Below are 16,882 nucleotides of genomic sequence, written 5' to 3' on the forward strand. Positions count from 1 at the left end.
GGTTCGATTCCCAAGGGGGGTAAAATAAATATAAGTGATTTTTTCACTATAATATTTATTCAATATTATTGCCCTGGACTGGTACCTGAAGCGGAGGGCTGATCACCTTTCCTTCATGTGTAAACGATCAAGATAACACTGCGTTTATATGACGCAGTGCCCTATGCATCATTGGGGTGTGGATAAGGGTTTTATTATTATTATTATTATTATGTAATTCTTAGTTTCAAATTAAATTTTTATCAAGATATGTAATTACAGACACATCCTTAGAAGCCCAATATTGTTATAAATCAGCATAATACGCGATTGTAAATTTGTACTAAAGTTTACAATTATTAGAAATATCAAAATATTTTCAAAGTGATATTTGATCAGAAAACATACAACTCAACGATGATTTTGCTAACGGATATTATGTAATCAAAACGCAGGCATTGTTTATAATGTTTAATCCCCTGATGTAATATAACTGAAGTTACCCGCATCAACGTTGTTCAACGTGATTATTTGATTTGGCATACCTCTGGGATATTTGTCGAATGGAAATAAATACAGTGCGGGTGTACTGTGTATGAAGGAATTTCATTTGTAAACTGATTCGCGAAGCACGAAATTAAAAATGACCTGTGGGAATCAGGGATGTGTGTTTATATAAAATCGCATCGTGTACCTGTATATCGACGACATTAATGGATACGTAGGTCGTAAATTTATATATATATGTAATAAAATAACTAGGTACCTACCTATACATTTTATTAAGTACTTACAAAAAGTACCTACATAAAACAGTTCTACCACCAGATGCCGCATGCGTCGCTCAGAATAAAACAAAAGACTTCCGATAATATTATTAACTGTCAGAATCAGATAGATAGATAGATAGATAGATATAAAAATTATTATAAAGATAAATTAAGAATAAACTTTAATTACAAAGCAACACATTGTTTATTTTATTATTATACACCCACTTTACATATTATTTACACTTAATTTTCAAAAGGAAAATATTACCACGTTATAAAACGACAATAAAAGTTAATTGGAAATGGATTATGAAACATTAGATGTATTAAAACAATTACTACAATATGTTCGGAGTGAGAGAGAAAAATTAGAAGATGATCAAAGAAAACGTTTAGAAGATAATCAAAGAAGACGTGGAAATTTAAGAACTAGTGATAAAATTAAAAATAAAAATCATGTGAAAAAAATTTCTACAAAATATAAAATAAAATATACTCCAGAAAAGAAGAATTTCGAAGCAGATTGTGTGAGCAGGAATCCAGTATTAGAATCGAAGGAAAATGCAAATGAACAATTAAAAGTTGTAAATTTGGTTAAATTAGAAGATATTTTAAAAGATCAGAATAAAAATGAAGACATACAAATAACAAAGAAACAGTCCTTGAAAAATAAAAATAAAGTAGAAAAAACTTCTACGAAAGATAAAATAAAATATACTCCAGGAAAGAAGAATTTAGAAGTAGATTGTCTAAGCAGGAATCCAGTATTAAAATCGAATGAAAATGCAGATGAAAAATTAAAAGTTGTAAATTTGGTTAAATTAGAAGATAATTTAAAAGATCAGAATAAAAATAAAGACATACAAATAACACAGAAACAGTGCTTGAAAAATGAAAATAAAAATAAAGTAGAAAAAACTTCTACGAAAGATAAAATAAAATATTCTCCAGGAAAGAAGAATTTAGAAGTAGATTGTCTAAGTAGGAATCCAGTATTAAACTCGAATGAAAATGCAGATGAACAATTAAAAGTTGTAAATTTGGTTAGATTAGAAGATACTTTAAGAGATCAGAATAAAAATGAAGGAATTCAAAAGATAAAAACAAATGGATTGAAAAAAAACTGTGTCTACTTTAAAAGGGTCAAGAAGAAAAAAAAATACAAAAAAAAAGAAAGGAAAAAAAAGAACGGGAAAAAGAAAAAAAAAAGAAAGAAAGAAAAAAAAAAACAAGAAAGAAAAAAAAACTTTATCATATCACTAAACTTATACCAGTCCCTTCACTACAAGAAGATGATCCGGAGGACGAGTGAAAATTTTACTATGAATTTTCATCCCCAAGGGGGGAGATGTAATAAAATAACTAGGTACCTACCTATACATTTTATTAAGTACTTACAAAAAGTACCTACATAAAACAGTTCTACCACCAGATGCCGCATGCGTCGCTCAGAATAAAACAAAAGACTTCCGATAATATTATTAACTGTCAGAATCAGATAGATAGATAGATAGATAGATATAAAAATTATTATAAAGATAAATTAAGAATAAACTTTAATTACAAAGCAACACATTGTTTATTTTATTATTATACACCCACTTTACATATTATTTACACTTAATTTTCAAAAGGAAAATATTACCACGTTATATATATATATATATATATATATATATATATATATATATATATATATATATATATATATATATATATATATATATATATATATATAAATTATCGATGTTTATTAACTACATTTGCCTATAAAATTTGTTTAACCGTTCCCTCCATGTTTATTAGTTCAAAATCTCAATATCTATAGTTTAATACGTATTTATTCCTAAAAAAAACAAAAGGTACTTGTCGAATCCGGTTGAAAAAATAATCATAAAAATAAAAGCCATGAAAAACAAAGTTTTTGTTCTATAAAGTTTGTCAAGTATTCCACAAAGTATCACCAAAAAAAAAACACTCAATAAACTTTTACTTAACTTGTATTTGGTGAAAAAAAATAATATTCTGTAATTTTCCTTTCGGTATTATTAAATTTCTGATAGTACTCATCAAAAACTTATTTTGAAATGTCAAAGTCGTTAGAAATAAACAACAGGAATCAATTTTCAATTTATCTACAATATGTCATTAAAACTTCAACATTTCACTGTAATATTAGCCCTGGTATACAAAAGTACGATTTCTGTTGATATGAAGCAATTGAATTTTTCTTATTTGAAAAATCTTTTATAGAGAATTTTGTCACTACAATAAAGGTAATGTTATAAAGAACGTTATGAAAATTGAACACATTGGCTGCTTATGAAACGAGCACTCGTTTCGAGTTACTGTCAGAAAAGCTACAATATACCTTACAGAATTCCGATCGCTCCTAAATAATACCATTTTCCATTTGGGGTTAGTTTCCTTTCAAGAACGGCAATAACTAGAGCGTGTCAATTTGATTCATATCGGCATCTTCACCAGCTGTCACGGTAACTTGACGGCATTGTGAGAAGGCAACTATCTGTAACTCGGTTGGGATTCCTGGCTCCTCCCAGTACTACTCTACCCGGTATCCGATAGCGTCATCGAATTTCTATGTAACGAGACCGGGAGTAAACTTCCGACGGAGATAGACGCATTTCCCTTTGTTTTCTCTGCAAACAGGAAGGAAAATACGACGGCGTTGTGCGGAATTGAAACCTTTAAAGTTTCAATCGCGAGAGCAGTGATGCAAGCCAGATTCAATTTCAGATAGAAAACTCAAAAAGCAAACGAAAAAGGGGAAAAATAATGAGAACACAGAAGTATCCCCTATTTCAAAATGATTCGATTTGTGAAGTAGGTACGTTAACATAATACCACAAATATCTCTGTAGTAATAATAGTAATTTTTATTCCAGCTTGACTAAATGGTAAGTGCGATACTTACTACTACTAACAATGGTGTATAGGGCACATCATCAAATTGATGAATTGTTAATTTGATAATTAATTATGTAATTAACTAATCCCTTTCCCTGGCTACACTGGGGCTCTTCTAAAAACTTAGTGGTGGTTTTACAAAATTATTAAGATTTTTAAAATTATTAAGATTGACAGTGATAGGGTTATTGAAAGCTATTGAATGTAAATTCACAATTAAATTGGGAATTTTTTTTTGTTTCATATTTGAAAATAATTTTCGCAAATTAGTTTGTTTAAGATGAAATTGATTTGAAAGAGAGGTTTGTTAGGATGCCTAGATGCTTTTATATAAGATTTGTGAATGTGGTTACGAGCTTTCCATTATCACTTATTATGTGAAAGCAAGGTTATCAGTCCTGCGCTTCCAGTATCAATATTACCCTGAGAATCGAACCTGGACTTCCAGCATTGTAACCAAATATGATGACCACTACATTAATGAGCCAGACAATACAATATTTTATAAAAAAATCATTAAATAAAATATCAAAAAAATTAAATAAAAGCGAAAATACTAGAGTGACATTGCGCTCCAGTGCTGTAACATGTCCAGCCCCCGTCTGTACTCTACAAGAACTTTTATGATGAGGTTAGAGCTTTTCATCAGTCTCTTTTCATGTTATTTAGCTCGTCTCAGTGTGGTATGTGTGCTGAAGTAAGCATACCACACGCTACACTGTCGGGGTTACTTCGTGAGGGCCCGGTGTGCATCATTGCAACATGTTTACACAATTATATCAAAGTAAAATTTAATTCCTTAAATTATACACAATAAGCTTCTCGTATATATTCAAAAAAAGGTATCTTCATTTAATGTCATTGATAACCAACACACGTAACTATAAATTAAATCTGAATGAAGAAAATATTACGTAAATATAAAACGAGATGAGTTATTAAATCATCTGCTGATGACAGATCCGTATTGCAAACGTGTTTTGACAAGCGAAAGAGATTCGCATAATATGACGGGTAAAAATACGATATAAAAGGCATGTTATCGCTGATCTATTGTCAAGAAAAAAAATGGAAAAGCTTTGGGATATAAATTTACAATAGAAGTCATTTTTTGGTATTTTTCTGATGAAATAATCGCAAACAACGAACAATAACTAAGGAATTTGAGATTATAAAATGACGTACTTTTTTAAAGATAAGAAATGAATATTCTTATTCTAAATATCAAATAAAGAATTTCTGTGGAAAATAAATTATTTAAGATATATTTTTTAAACAGATCATAAGTCCCAATGATGGACGCTGTAAAATTTCGAAGCTAACGATATGTGGAACAATAACAGTATATCAGTTATTTAAAGCTAGAGAAAAATGCTATCAGCATCTCAACGACTTGGTAGGTAGCAAAAATAATTCTTTAACTTATTTCAAGTTCTACGCTTTATTACGAAATGAAAAATTTAAGTATTAATATTAATACATTTGTCGTTTAATTTGTGGAACTCCTTTTTAATGTATATACTAAATATCAAAATCAAACACTGATTTTTAGAGTCTACTAAGTTGTATTTTATTACAAAGAACACATCAAAATATATTTTGTGACAATTGTTTCGCTTTATTATGGCATTTTCAAACTAATGTTCTAATCAATGATTTTAATATTTAATATATAAAAAAATTGTATTTTGAAACTGAATTTTTCATTACATTTAAAAAAAAAGTTTCATATCCGAGGATTCAAGCAAATTTTTGCTCATATATCACTTCACATAGACGCTGATAAGCGATCCCGAGTTGCAAAATTTAAATGTAAGTATTTCCCTTTTAGCTGAATAATAAAGTCAACAAACACTCATCTTCTTATTTCACTCTTTACCCTACAAAATTAAAGGAGTGTATAACAAGAGCGAAGATAAATATTTAATGAACGTGAAACTAGAAGATGGTGGGTGTTTCAGACGATTCGGGAAGAACGAAAATCACTCTTAGAGATTTATGCAAATTGGACAAAGAACGTATTATTATAGTGTGCTCACTTTCGAATAACGTTAAACGTTGAAAAGCTACGAAGCGCGATTACGCTCCTCGTTGGTAATGGGATAGAGCGATTTTCACCCACGAGTACGATGTATTTTGTACATTTTGAATTTAAATTTAACTTAGAAAATACCACTTTATATTAAAATCTATTGTGACACGTGTTTCGATGCATTCCGCACCATTTTCAAACACCGTTTGAAAAGCTAAGTCTTAATTCCATTCGAAACATCCCCTACTCAAATTTGTTAAAAATAGTCTAAATATGTAGATGATATTTTGGTAATTTGGGAAGGAACCACAAGACAACTAGACTCTTTCCTTAACTTCATTAAAATGTTTGATAATAACATACAGTTTACCTTTCAAAACAACAGAGGAAATAATATAAATTTCTTGAATCTCAATTTAGAAATAATGAGTGATTATAAGAAACACCTCCTACCCCCTCTTCAACGTTTAGCAACCCAAGGACACAGCTCTAAATTTTAGAATAAGCTTCACATACGGTGTTTGAAAATGATACGGAATGCATCGAAACACGTGTCACAACAGATTTTAAGAAATGATAGTATTTACTTAGTAAAGATTAATTAAAAATGGATAGATTTAACCACAAATTGACTGCCGAATCAATTTATGAAAATATTTTGTACAGTTAACGGAAGTTATATTTTGCCTTTAGGATCGCTGAAAGTATTATTTTGCAACATTTTGAGTGTGTCCAAATACTTGTTCACATATCTGGATACTCTCCAATTTTAGGAGTTATATTTCATATTATTTTTTGTCAACTCAACATAGACGAAGAAGAAATTGGTGAATGTTACACGTGTGCAAAGTGATCACTTTAACCAGCGCCCGACGGTCGTAAGCCCCGTAAATGTCCAGACATCCATATTCTTCTTCATCTATGTTGAGATGTTAAAAAGTAGTATTATTTTGCATTCGATTCCCGCCAAAATCACTGTTTTATATTTTTCCCGCTTCGTTATTCACGGGCCGTATCTAAATTCAAAGCTCGCCAACGACATACAAATTGAACCAATCCAAATACTTCTCACGATATTCGAATCGAATTTGAAAAAGAACCCTGGCAAAAGATAGATTCAAATTCAAATTTCCATCTTAGGATGCTTTCTTGGTCTTGTTGGAGAATCTTCCTTCTGACGTCACACATGGCTACATGATTTGTAAAATATGTAAATCGTACATATAAACATTTTGCGATATTTTTAGAATTTATATTTTAAACATATGTAAGTTTGTGAATATTAATGTTATATTTTGACGACTTTAAAAGCAAAATATACAAAATCAAACATATTTGTTTTAGCATTATTAAAACATGATAATTTGAATATAAGAGAGAGATTTCCAAAAAATATTTTGAAAAGATGTTAACCCCGGTAATTGTGAATGTTCCGTTTTTAACCCCTTTTCCCATCTTATCTGCTACAGACGCAGTGTTATCTTGATCGTTACGTATGTGAAGGCAAAGTGACCAATCCTGCGCATTAGGTACCAGCTCAGGTTACCTGGAGCTCAGCGAGTAATAAAGTGAAATCTTATTAAAAATCACAAATATTTATTTTGAACCCCCCCCCCTGTGAATCAAACCCAGGGCCTCCCGCTCGGTAGTTAAATGACCTAACCATTACACCATAGAGGCAGATAGTCAATGAGTTATTAATACAAGATTATTGTAATAAATTTTGATTTTATTAATGTCATAAAATACATATTTGAAGTATATATTTTTGGATAAAAATTAAGAAATTTAAATAAAATAAATTATTTAATGTAATATTATGAGAAAGCAATGAAAATACACTTTTTAAAGAAAAAAATACTGGTATAATGCAAACTGAAAAACATTTATTTCTGAAATATTTTTTAAAAATAAAAAATAGGATTTTCCTTAATACAATATTATTTTTAAAAGGTTAAACATGCCAAGAATTAAAAAAAAACCATTAGACACAAGTTTTTCTACGCTGTGGATGGTTTATCAATATAAACTAAAGGTGTACCAACTAAGATTTTTGTAAAATGTCTATAAAATACATGAAAAAATAAAACAGATAGCAAAAACAATATTCCTGTATTTTTTAAAGATATTTTTTCTTAACATTTCCAGGGCATTAAAGTGACATAAAACATCTGCCAAATGAACGACAGAAATTCTATACGAGATATGTCCTAAAAAGATATTAAGAAGTAAAAATGTCCGACAAAGTGCTTGGAAAATGTAAAGATATTTTCCCGGGAGCTTTGTGGTTTCAAATCCCAAAGCTGGATTCCGTATTTAATACTTACTCTAGTACACAGATAAATGGTTCAATATTTTATGATGTTCCATTTACACATAAACCTTGTTTATTATTGCAGCATCCAACTAACCGCTGATAAGGGTTCAATTTGTTATTACTGTGGATGTAATAAATTGATTACTAAGTTTATTATTACAAAATGCGAATTTGTACGTTTCCATTAAAGGTTAACCCATAAATGAACAAATACTGTGCACAGTTGTTAATAATTCCCAATAAATCTGAATAAGCATTTTCCTGGTTTAAAATAAGTATCTAAAATTTGAATATTATTTCAGATATTGTTCCCTAAGAAAATGTATGTAAACATTTTGGATGTGTCCAAATCCTTGTTTACAAATCTGGGTTCCTCCACTTAGGAAAAATTTTAGTAATCGTTTGAAAGGCCTTTGACAGGTCATAAGCTCTTTCAATAGCCGAAATTCCATGTTCTTCTTCTTCTACATGTTGAGATATCAAAATATGTGAACTAATTCAGAACGAATCTCATACTCGTATATGCTTAATTGGAGAAAGTTTTATACATATTCTCAACTGACGACACCACCTTTAGACGAAATTTCAAATCTATCAAAATTACAAGTTACATACAAAAGGAATTCAATTTTAATGTTTATTTGCAGCTAAAAAAAAATAAAGTATGGATGTTGAATATAGGGTAGGATATTGAAAATTACACAAATGTATCAAGTGATCACAAGCTAGCCAAATGCTATGTCGTAAGTTCTGGGATGTTCAAACTTCCATCTTCATTCATCATATATATTGATATTTCATCCGTAGGGTGAATAATCCAGTGTCTGAGAGTAAATAACACACAAAAAATGTCGTGTCTGTATTATCATATCAATAAAACATTATGACAGCAAGCTCTCGGGTGTTGAATCTAATATTTATGTACAAAGATTTAGACACAAAAGTATTTTCATTATATGCATCTTGGATTAAAATGTTATTCTGAAACTACCCGCTAAGCTTAAAATTTATGACTTACTCCCCCTATAAATCAACTTAGACGAGCAATCCGTGGAAGTTAGTTTAAGTTCGAGAAATATGTTTCGGCGTTTGCAATACTGCTAGGAAAGGATAAAAAGTTGAGAAAACTTTGTGACTGAAACTTATTTTTGACGATAACAATGCATTTCTTCTATTATGTCAATTCACTTGACTCATCGTGTATAAAACATATTTGGAGATCGTGTCTCATGGAAACAATTAATTTTCCTGCAAACAAGCAACCTATTTACACAAAAAAAGCATGCTAGTCATACTTTCATGCCAAAAATACAAATCGTAAGAATAATCGATCGCGAAATATGATTTTTTTAAACAAGAAAATAACAACTTTAAATATATCACTAAAATACATTTTTTTTGCTCGCACCACATTCAACTGCAAGAAGCTTGAATTTCAATTGGCAATGAGTAAAAAGGTAGAAATATCAACATCAAAAGCTTAAAACACTTAACTCCTTTACCCTGTGGTTTATTAGCGTAGCGTAACATTTGTGAAACAATGATTTTATGGACTGTGGTTTTTAAAAGGAAATTGTTTTGTAACGTTAATATTAAAAGACCTACTAAATGAATATTCTTAATACTTGAAACATAAATATATTACATCAAGATATCTTTCAAAAACCAATAACACTGCGTTTATATGATGCAGCCCCCGTTGCACCATCAAGTGCGGATAACGGATTGCGTTTATGGACTGTGGTTTTTAAAAGGAAATTATTTTGTAACGTTAATATTAAAAGACCTAATTAATGAATATTCTTAACTTTTGAAACATATAGTCACATTAATGAACTAGTAAAACGAATAAGAAAATGCATATATATATTCATTAGAATCCGAAACATACTAACCATCGACAACCTAAAAAGAGTTTACTATGCTATCGTTCACTCACTACTACAGTATGGCATTATTGCATGGGGAGGCTCATACAACAAAATACTGAACTCAGTGAAAATAGTACAGAAAACCATAATTAAAGTCATCTTGAAAAAAAAAAACATATTTCCAACAAAATTATTATTTAAAAAATTTCAAGTCCCAAATATAGAATCCATTTATAAAAAAACCGCAGTTTTTCAAATACTAAAGGGTGACAACTATTTAAATTTAACAAAGAATTTATCATCGAGATTCTCAAACGATTTTTCTATTCCAAAATGCAACACCAAGCAATTTCAGCAAAACTTCAAATATTTGGCAATCAAACATTTCAATAAACTCCCTAAAGAAATAAAAAAAATAGATGATATAAAAATCCTCAAGAAAAAAATTAAAGCTCTATACATTTAAATCTTTAAAAAAATATATTAAAAAAACTATTATATCTTTTATTATGTAACATTAAACCACGAGTGTAAGTCCCTTTCCAAGCACAAGAGCACAGACTCTTTTATGGAGAGGCACAGCGAATCGAAATATAAAAGTTCTACATATGTATAAATGATTCAAATGTTATTATGTTATAAATAAAAATGTAAATATATTAAATGAATAAAAAAAAAAAAATATATAAACATGTCATTTGAGAATTCGATGACTTTTTAAAAATAGGGAAATGTTATTCAGGAGCCAAGGAGTAAAATCATCAAACATATTTAAGAAAAAATTAAGTACTTACTTCTCCCTCTGGAACTTGAGTGTGTGCACAACCTGCGGGGACTTCTGCCTGAAGTTCCAGAGATGCAGGGAGTCATCTGCCGTGGCAGTGACCAGTGCACCCTCGTTGACCAGGAACTGCACGTGCGTCACGCCCGCCTCCGTCTCGTGTCGCACGTGAGCGTCCACCCCAGGCCGCCCAAGACTGAACAATGTGATGGTCAAGGAAAATTATCTTGTAATATGTATTTATTTATTTATTTAAACTTCATGTACAGAAAATAAACAAGTACATTGGCGGGCTTATCGCCATATACCAATATCTTCCAACCAACCAAAAACAGAGAAGTGATATTGATCAAAACGTTTGATACCATATATAGCTGTTTGCCATCAGGGGGTAGATAGTACTTGAACATAAAAAAAACGTAAATTACAAATTAACATTTAAAATTAAAAAAAAACGTTACATTAAAAATATTTAATAATGTGTTATAAGTACAGTGCACACGAGGATTATTTACTCAAGAAATTGTCTTATTCACGAACCACTTTATTTAATACTCTGAATAGGTAAGAAGAAAACAGAACTTACTGTATGGATCCTTTTCAAACAGTCTAGTAATAGAATTGTAGAAAAATCTATGTATAAAATGGTGTAACTATTATTGTATTGAAAATAATATTTAAAAAAAAAACAAACGTTAAGTCACGAATAATAACAAAAGAGTAGAATTATTAAATACGAACGAACAAAAAAGAATCCTTTGAAATTTTGACAGGAATTAAATAGCAATCATAAATTTATCTCAAATAGAAAAGAAAAGGAGTTTGTGAATAACATTTTAAACTCAATTTCGAAGAGAAACTTAAAAATAATCCACTAATTTATTACCACACAAATTGAGAACAAAAGAAAATTTACTGAATATTAAAAATCCATTTGAGGGTCGGTTCAAGAAATGAAAGCTTTTTGATCATACATTCTCTAACTTAATCTGTCTTTCATAGTCTGCCTGGTCTCGAAAGGAAACACTTTCTCCCGACGCATTTATAATTTGGATTAAGATTAATGTTTCGAAACTACTTAGGTTCATCATAAAGGAAAGCCAATGGAGATTTAAAAACTTTTTAAACGAATTTGTTTGTAATTTCGAAGCACGGACTGAAGAAAAAACTTTGAATATGTAAAACAGTGTAATTGAATAACAATGAGGGCAAAAAAAACAAAGATCACACTGAAAAAGGAATAAGCTTAGAGATATATCAGAAAAGGAAAGAACTAAAAGTAATAGTTGAAATTTCCATATTTGACAGAATAAGTTTAAAAAGGATGATATATGAAAATGGTAATCCATTATACGGTAGTAGTTGTGAAGCCTAGTAAAAAGCATATAGAAGGTATGCAAAAGTTTTGATTGCATCTAATAATATCATAAATATTAAGATTTTTTGTTTATTTAATGTTGTTATGTACAAGGGTTATATCCAGTAAAATGTTTATTTTCTTCCTAAGTTACTTTGTTTGAGGATCGGGTAAGATGGTCAACTGTGGCCTATTCATGGAAACTTTCCCGCATCTGTCTTTATGACGAAAAAAACACAGAAACCCACAGAAAACATAGGAAGAGGAGATGGAATGTCATTTGATTCACAACCAAATACCAGAAGGCCATTTAACTTTCAAAATATTTGTCAAAAAATATATAGAATAATTAACGTATTTAAAAATCAAGGAATCGTTATTATATCATAACACAATGCAATCCTATACACATGCAAATTAATTTGGGTCACGTGAATACATTGAAAAATCACGTGAAAGGATAAAAGGCTTTTCCGAAATACATTTATCAGCGTTCGCCGTGGGGTTTAAAAATAAAAGGTAGACTTTCTACGGTCGAGTGGAATTAAAGGTAACGTCACGTCCTATGGCCGCCATTTTGAAACGTGGTCCGGGGTAGTTAGTTTGTAAACAATGAGCACCAAGTATGACAGAGTTGGGAAACTTTAGAACCCGCACAATTTACAGGTAGAGACTTGCGGTCAGGGCGCAAACGTAACTGACCAAATAATCAGTACATTAAATATAATAATACTCGTATACGAGTACATCAGTAAATCAAATAAATAAAGTTACATCAAGGGTAAATTGAGCGTGTCAAAGGATTTCAGAGGCATAGTGAATATTATATTGTATTTTAGAATTGTTTTGTGATATATCCGGTAAACAAAATAAATCCAGATATAAACTAACCTGTATTCCCATTTTAGTTTATTTTGCTCATAAAGAGACAATTTTTTATTTAAACTAAAGAAAATAAAGGATTTTTAATACAAAGTTTACATATTGTAATTAAAATGTAATTTTGTTTTTAAATCACTATAAATATTTTATACTTTAAATATATTTAAAAAATAAAAATAAAAGACAACAGAAACGTAAATGCCGTAGACCAATTTAAATATTGGTTCAAATTTTACGTCACAGAAAATAATTAGAGTAAACACTTGTACGGTTTGGAGTTTTAACGAACATTCAATATGAAAGTTTAACATGCTACTAACATCGACATAAATATCCCCAAAACTTTTCAGTAATGACACAAATATTTTATACGGAAAACCAGTTTTAAAGCTTTCATGTATACCGCAAGTGGGTTTTTCAGAAGTTCATTTAAAATAGTAAACGGGTTTAGTTGGAAAGTTAAGAAAACGAAAAACACATAATTTCGAAACATTTTTGTCGAGTAAACGCTGGTGAAAGGTGTTGAGTGAAATATTATTTCTCTCGGGGAAGAATTCGGTCAACTAGAAGTAAAGGTTTACACCCCCTAAGAGGAAAGATTCAGCTCCGAGGGCCGTAAAACCATTTCTGCCAAGTCATTTAATGTTCGGCACGAAAACTTTGGTGACAGAAACACTTGGAGATTTATAGGACGGACGCATTGCATGACTTATACGAGTATATGTATGCTTAAATAAATACATACATATATGGTTAATACTCATAAGTAGTAAGTTTAAGGGAGTTATTTTTAAAATAACGACAACATTGGAGATATAGTTACAATGTGACCATATTATATTTTCATAATATCTTTTGGTCAAGAGAACTTTGATTATTATGCAATAAAGTTGTATAATCTACTTTTGTCATCCATAAAGTCTTAACAAAAATAAGTATAAATATAACTTTTTATGAATGGATAATGTATAACAAGGAATCTAAAAATTGACTAATACTCAAGACTAAAATGTATAGGAGTTTTTTTTGTTATGTTGAAAAAATAAAAATTATATTATAATCGTAACAAATATATTACAAATGAAAGAAATTATAATTTTTAATGATTGCACGATACTCAAAATTACCTATTAAAATACGTATTCAATAGCACCATCCATTAAACAATAAACATCTATCTGAACGTCATTCTACATACCAGTATAATTTTAGAATACTAGTTATTTATTTAAGATGTTGTTTAAGAGGATTTAAAGCTTTCCGTCCACCGGAAGATAATTATTTTAGCCCTCTATTAAGTAATGCAGAGCTTCCTAACATGTTCTCTGAAAGTATAAAAGGGTTTGCAGATACACGCGAATACCATATGGGATTTAAAATGCTGAGATACAAATGTTGAAGGGGAACCTGCCCTAAGCTCCAGTGTGGAAAATGACTAATTACTTATTTGAAATGTTACTCCAGAGGCAGAAGTAAACGCTTTGATATTTTGTTTACCATTTATTATTCAAACCACTTTTAAATACACATACAAAAGGTCCCAGTGAGATAGCGGCAATGCCTAACTGAGTATACAAACACGTGAATGTGAAAATACTCCAAATTTATACAACTTTGTGGAATACAAATGGGCATATTCCATGAGCAAGGGATGATAATAATATAAATTATTAATGCAAAAAGGTCCTATAATTAACTTTAGAAAATAATAGCCGAGTTCGGAATGAAATCTGGGAAGTAATGCATAGTATTACAACTTGCTACGTAAGCGACATGGCTTTTTGCAAACATGATGTAATCATAGTTTCCACATGTAACGTTAATATAATACAATTATTATCATGATAGGCGTCGTAGCGCAGTGGTAAGATACAACAAAATTGCTGCCTCGAATTCGATTTTCACAGAAAAACGCAAAATGAATCCGATAAATTTATATTTTGAATCGGACTGGGTATTTATGGTTTATATTTCATATTATATATGTCTCTAAAAATAGACTTCACAGGTAGAATACGAAAATACACACACACAAATATATATAAATTTATATATATATATATATATATATATATATATATATATATATATATATATATATATATATATATATATATATATATATATATATATATACATAAACACATGTGAGCTGTTTTTTTTAAAGCTGAATATATACAGGGTAAAAATAAAGCAGAATGCATTTTATGAAAACGTGTGAATTAACTTCAAAAAGATATTTGTTTTTATTCTCTATCCTTCAATCGATTGTGCATAGGACACTGCATAATTTAATTTTTAATCTCACTGAAAAAATGATCAGTGATGAATAATAATGTTATTCGTATCGAAGTAAGTTTGTTTTGTATATCCTTGTATGAAACTACTCTTTTGCTGTAATAAAACTTTCTCTGAGGGAAGATTATATCTACTTCGAGATAATACAACCAATTTCATCCCCCTTTTCTTGGGGATGAAGAAGCACTTGACTTCTGACATCGCGCTCAGATAGAACTGAAAAAGATGAAATACAACAAATGGTATAATTATTATTTTAGCTCTGAAAGGGAGGAATAAAGCCCAGGACAGCGGAACAAAGGTGGTATTAAAAGAGCCACAATACAAGGAGGTTTATAAACAGTAGCAGTGTGTACTTGTAGGAAAACCACTCAAATTAGTCACTGTTGTGGAGCGGTGGAGCAGTTCCAGCGACCTGAGAAGCTTCACGCTTCTGTGGAAACATTTATCGTTATTAAGATGACGTCGAGCGAAATAATGTGAAAACTTTCGATTCAAGGAAGTAAAGAGCAGGTGGTAAAACTGATTGATAAAACTGTTCACAACACCATCTATGATTGAGATCATCTATTTTTTTTTATTATAACTTATTATTTACAACTTTTCGAGAGCGTCCAAATACTTGTTCACGAATCTGGATTATCTCTAATTAGTAGCTTTTTTTACATTATTATAATTATCATTATAATTTTTTTAATAAAAATTTATGCAAAAATTATATTATATATATTTTTTAAACTTCTTGTAAAGAACATATCGTAGTCGTACAGGAGAAAGTGACCAATTAACAAAATGTAAAATGTTCAGGAGGGCCATTTAAGTCACTTTTGTTTGGCAAGAACATAAACATCAATGCAGTAAGTCATTTTTGACAAGTCAATATATTATGCTTCCAAGTTTAAAATCGCTTTGGGATTTTTTCAGGGCTATATCAAGTTAGTCAGATTCAAATAGTCAATAATCACGTTTTTGTTAAAAATGCACTTGGTCACTTTCTTCTGTATGACTACAATATGTATTCCAACCAACCAAAAGCAGAGAAGTGATCCTGATTAAAAGTTTGAGCCTATACAACTGTACGATTAATTTTTAATTGAAAGGCACGTACTACCTGTACATAAGTATCAAGAAAATTCAATTGATTGCGATACAATTAAGAAATAATCACAACATAAAATATTACATGAACTGTAAATTTATTAATCTCCAATTAGGAGTTATTTTAATTCACATAAAGCTTTCCTAATCCCATCATAGATGTGTTTAGTGAGCTCTTGCACATTGTATTTCGAGTTTCATTAACATATTTAAAAGTTTCAAGAATTTGAGTATTGTGGTGTCAATCATGAGTAGAATTGGTACGGGTATGTTACTTATCACTTCAACGGGCCTATGGTGGTCGTAAGCCCTTGAAATGCCCGGACTTCCATATTCTTCTACATCTTTGTTGAGATGTCAAAAATAATATATAATTATTTAGTTTAATTTGATTTAAAAAAAGTTAACTCAACTCAACCATACATGAAAAATTCGATAACTCGCATGTGAAAGAAGGTGTGAATTGAAGGATAAATACCATTTCCGAACTTTGAGTAGTATGCTTGTCAATCATGTATGTATGCTTCCCTGGAAATATTTATCATTATTAAGATGACTTCAAGCGA

General features: G+C 30.0%; 1 protein-coding gene across 7 annotated transcripts in view; it reads right to left on the reverse strand.

The window, feature by feature from the left end:
* The window catches only part of Tomosyn (syntaxin-binding protein tomosyn), a 369,171-nt gene that overhangs the window by 129,538 nt on the left and 222,751 nt on the right, over positions 1-16,882 (reverse strand). For all 7 annotated transcript variants that reach the window (XM_088264424.1, XM_088264425.1, XM_088264422.1 and 4 more), the window contains exon 3: positions 10,695-10,877. In XM_088264424.1, the coding sequence (XP_088120550.1) occupies positions 10,695-10,877 (183 nt within the window). The remainder of the gene's footprint in view (positions 1-10,694; positions 10,878-16,882) is intronic.

Source organism: Brachycentrus maculatus, unplaced genomic scaffold, assembly GCF_059751285.1.
Source record: "Brachycentrus maculatus isolate JH-2025_06_01 unplaced genomic scaffold, ASM5975128v1 h1tg000226l, whole genome shotgun sequence".
NCBI lineage: Eukaryota > Metazoa > Arthropoda > Insecta > Trichoptera > Brachycentridae > Brachycentrus > Brachycentrus maculatus.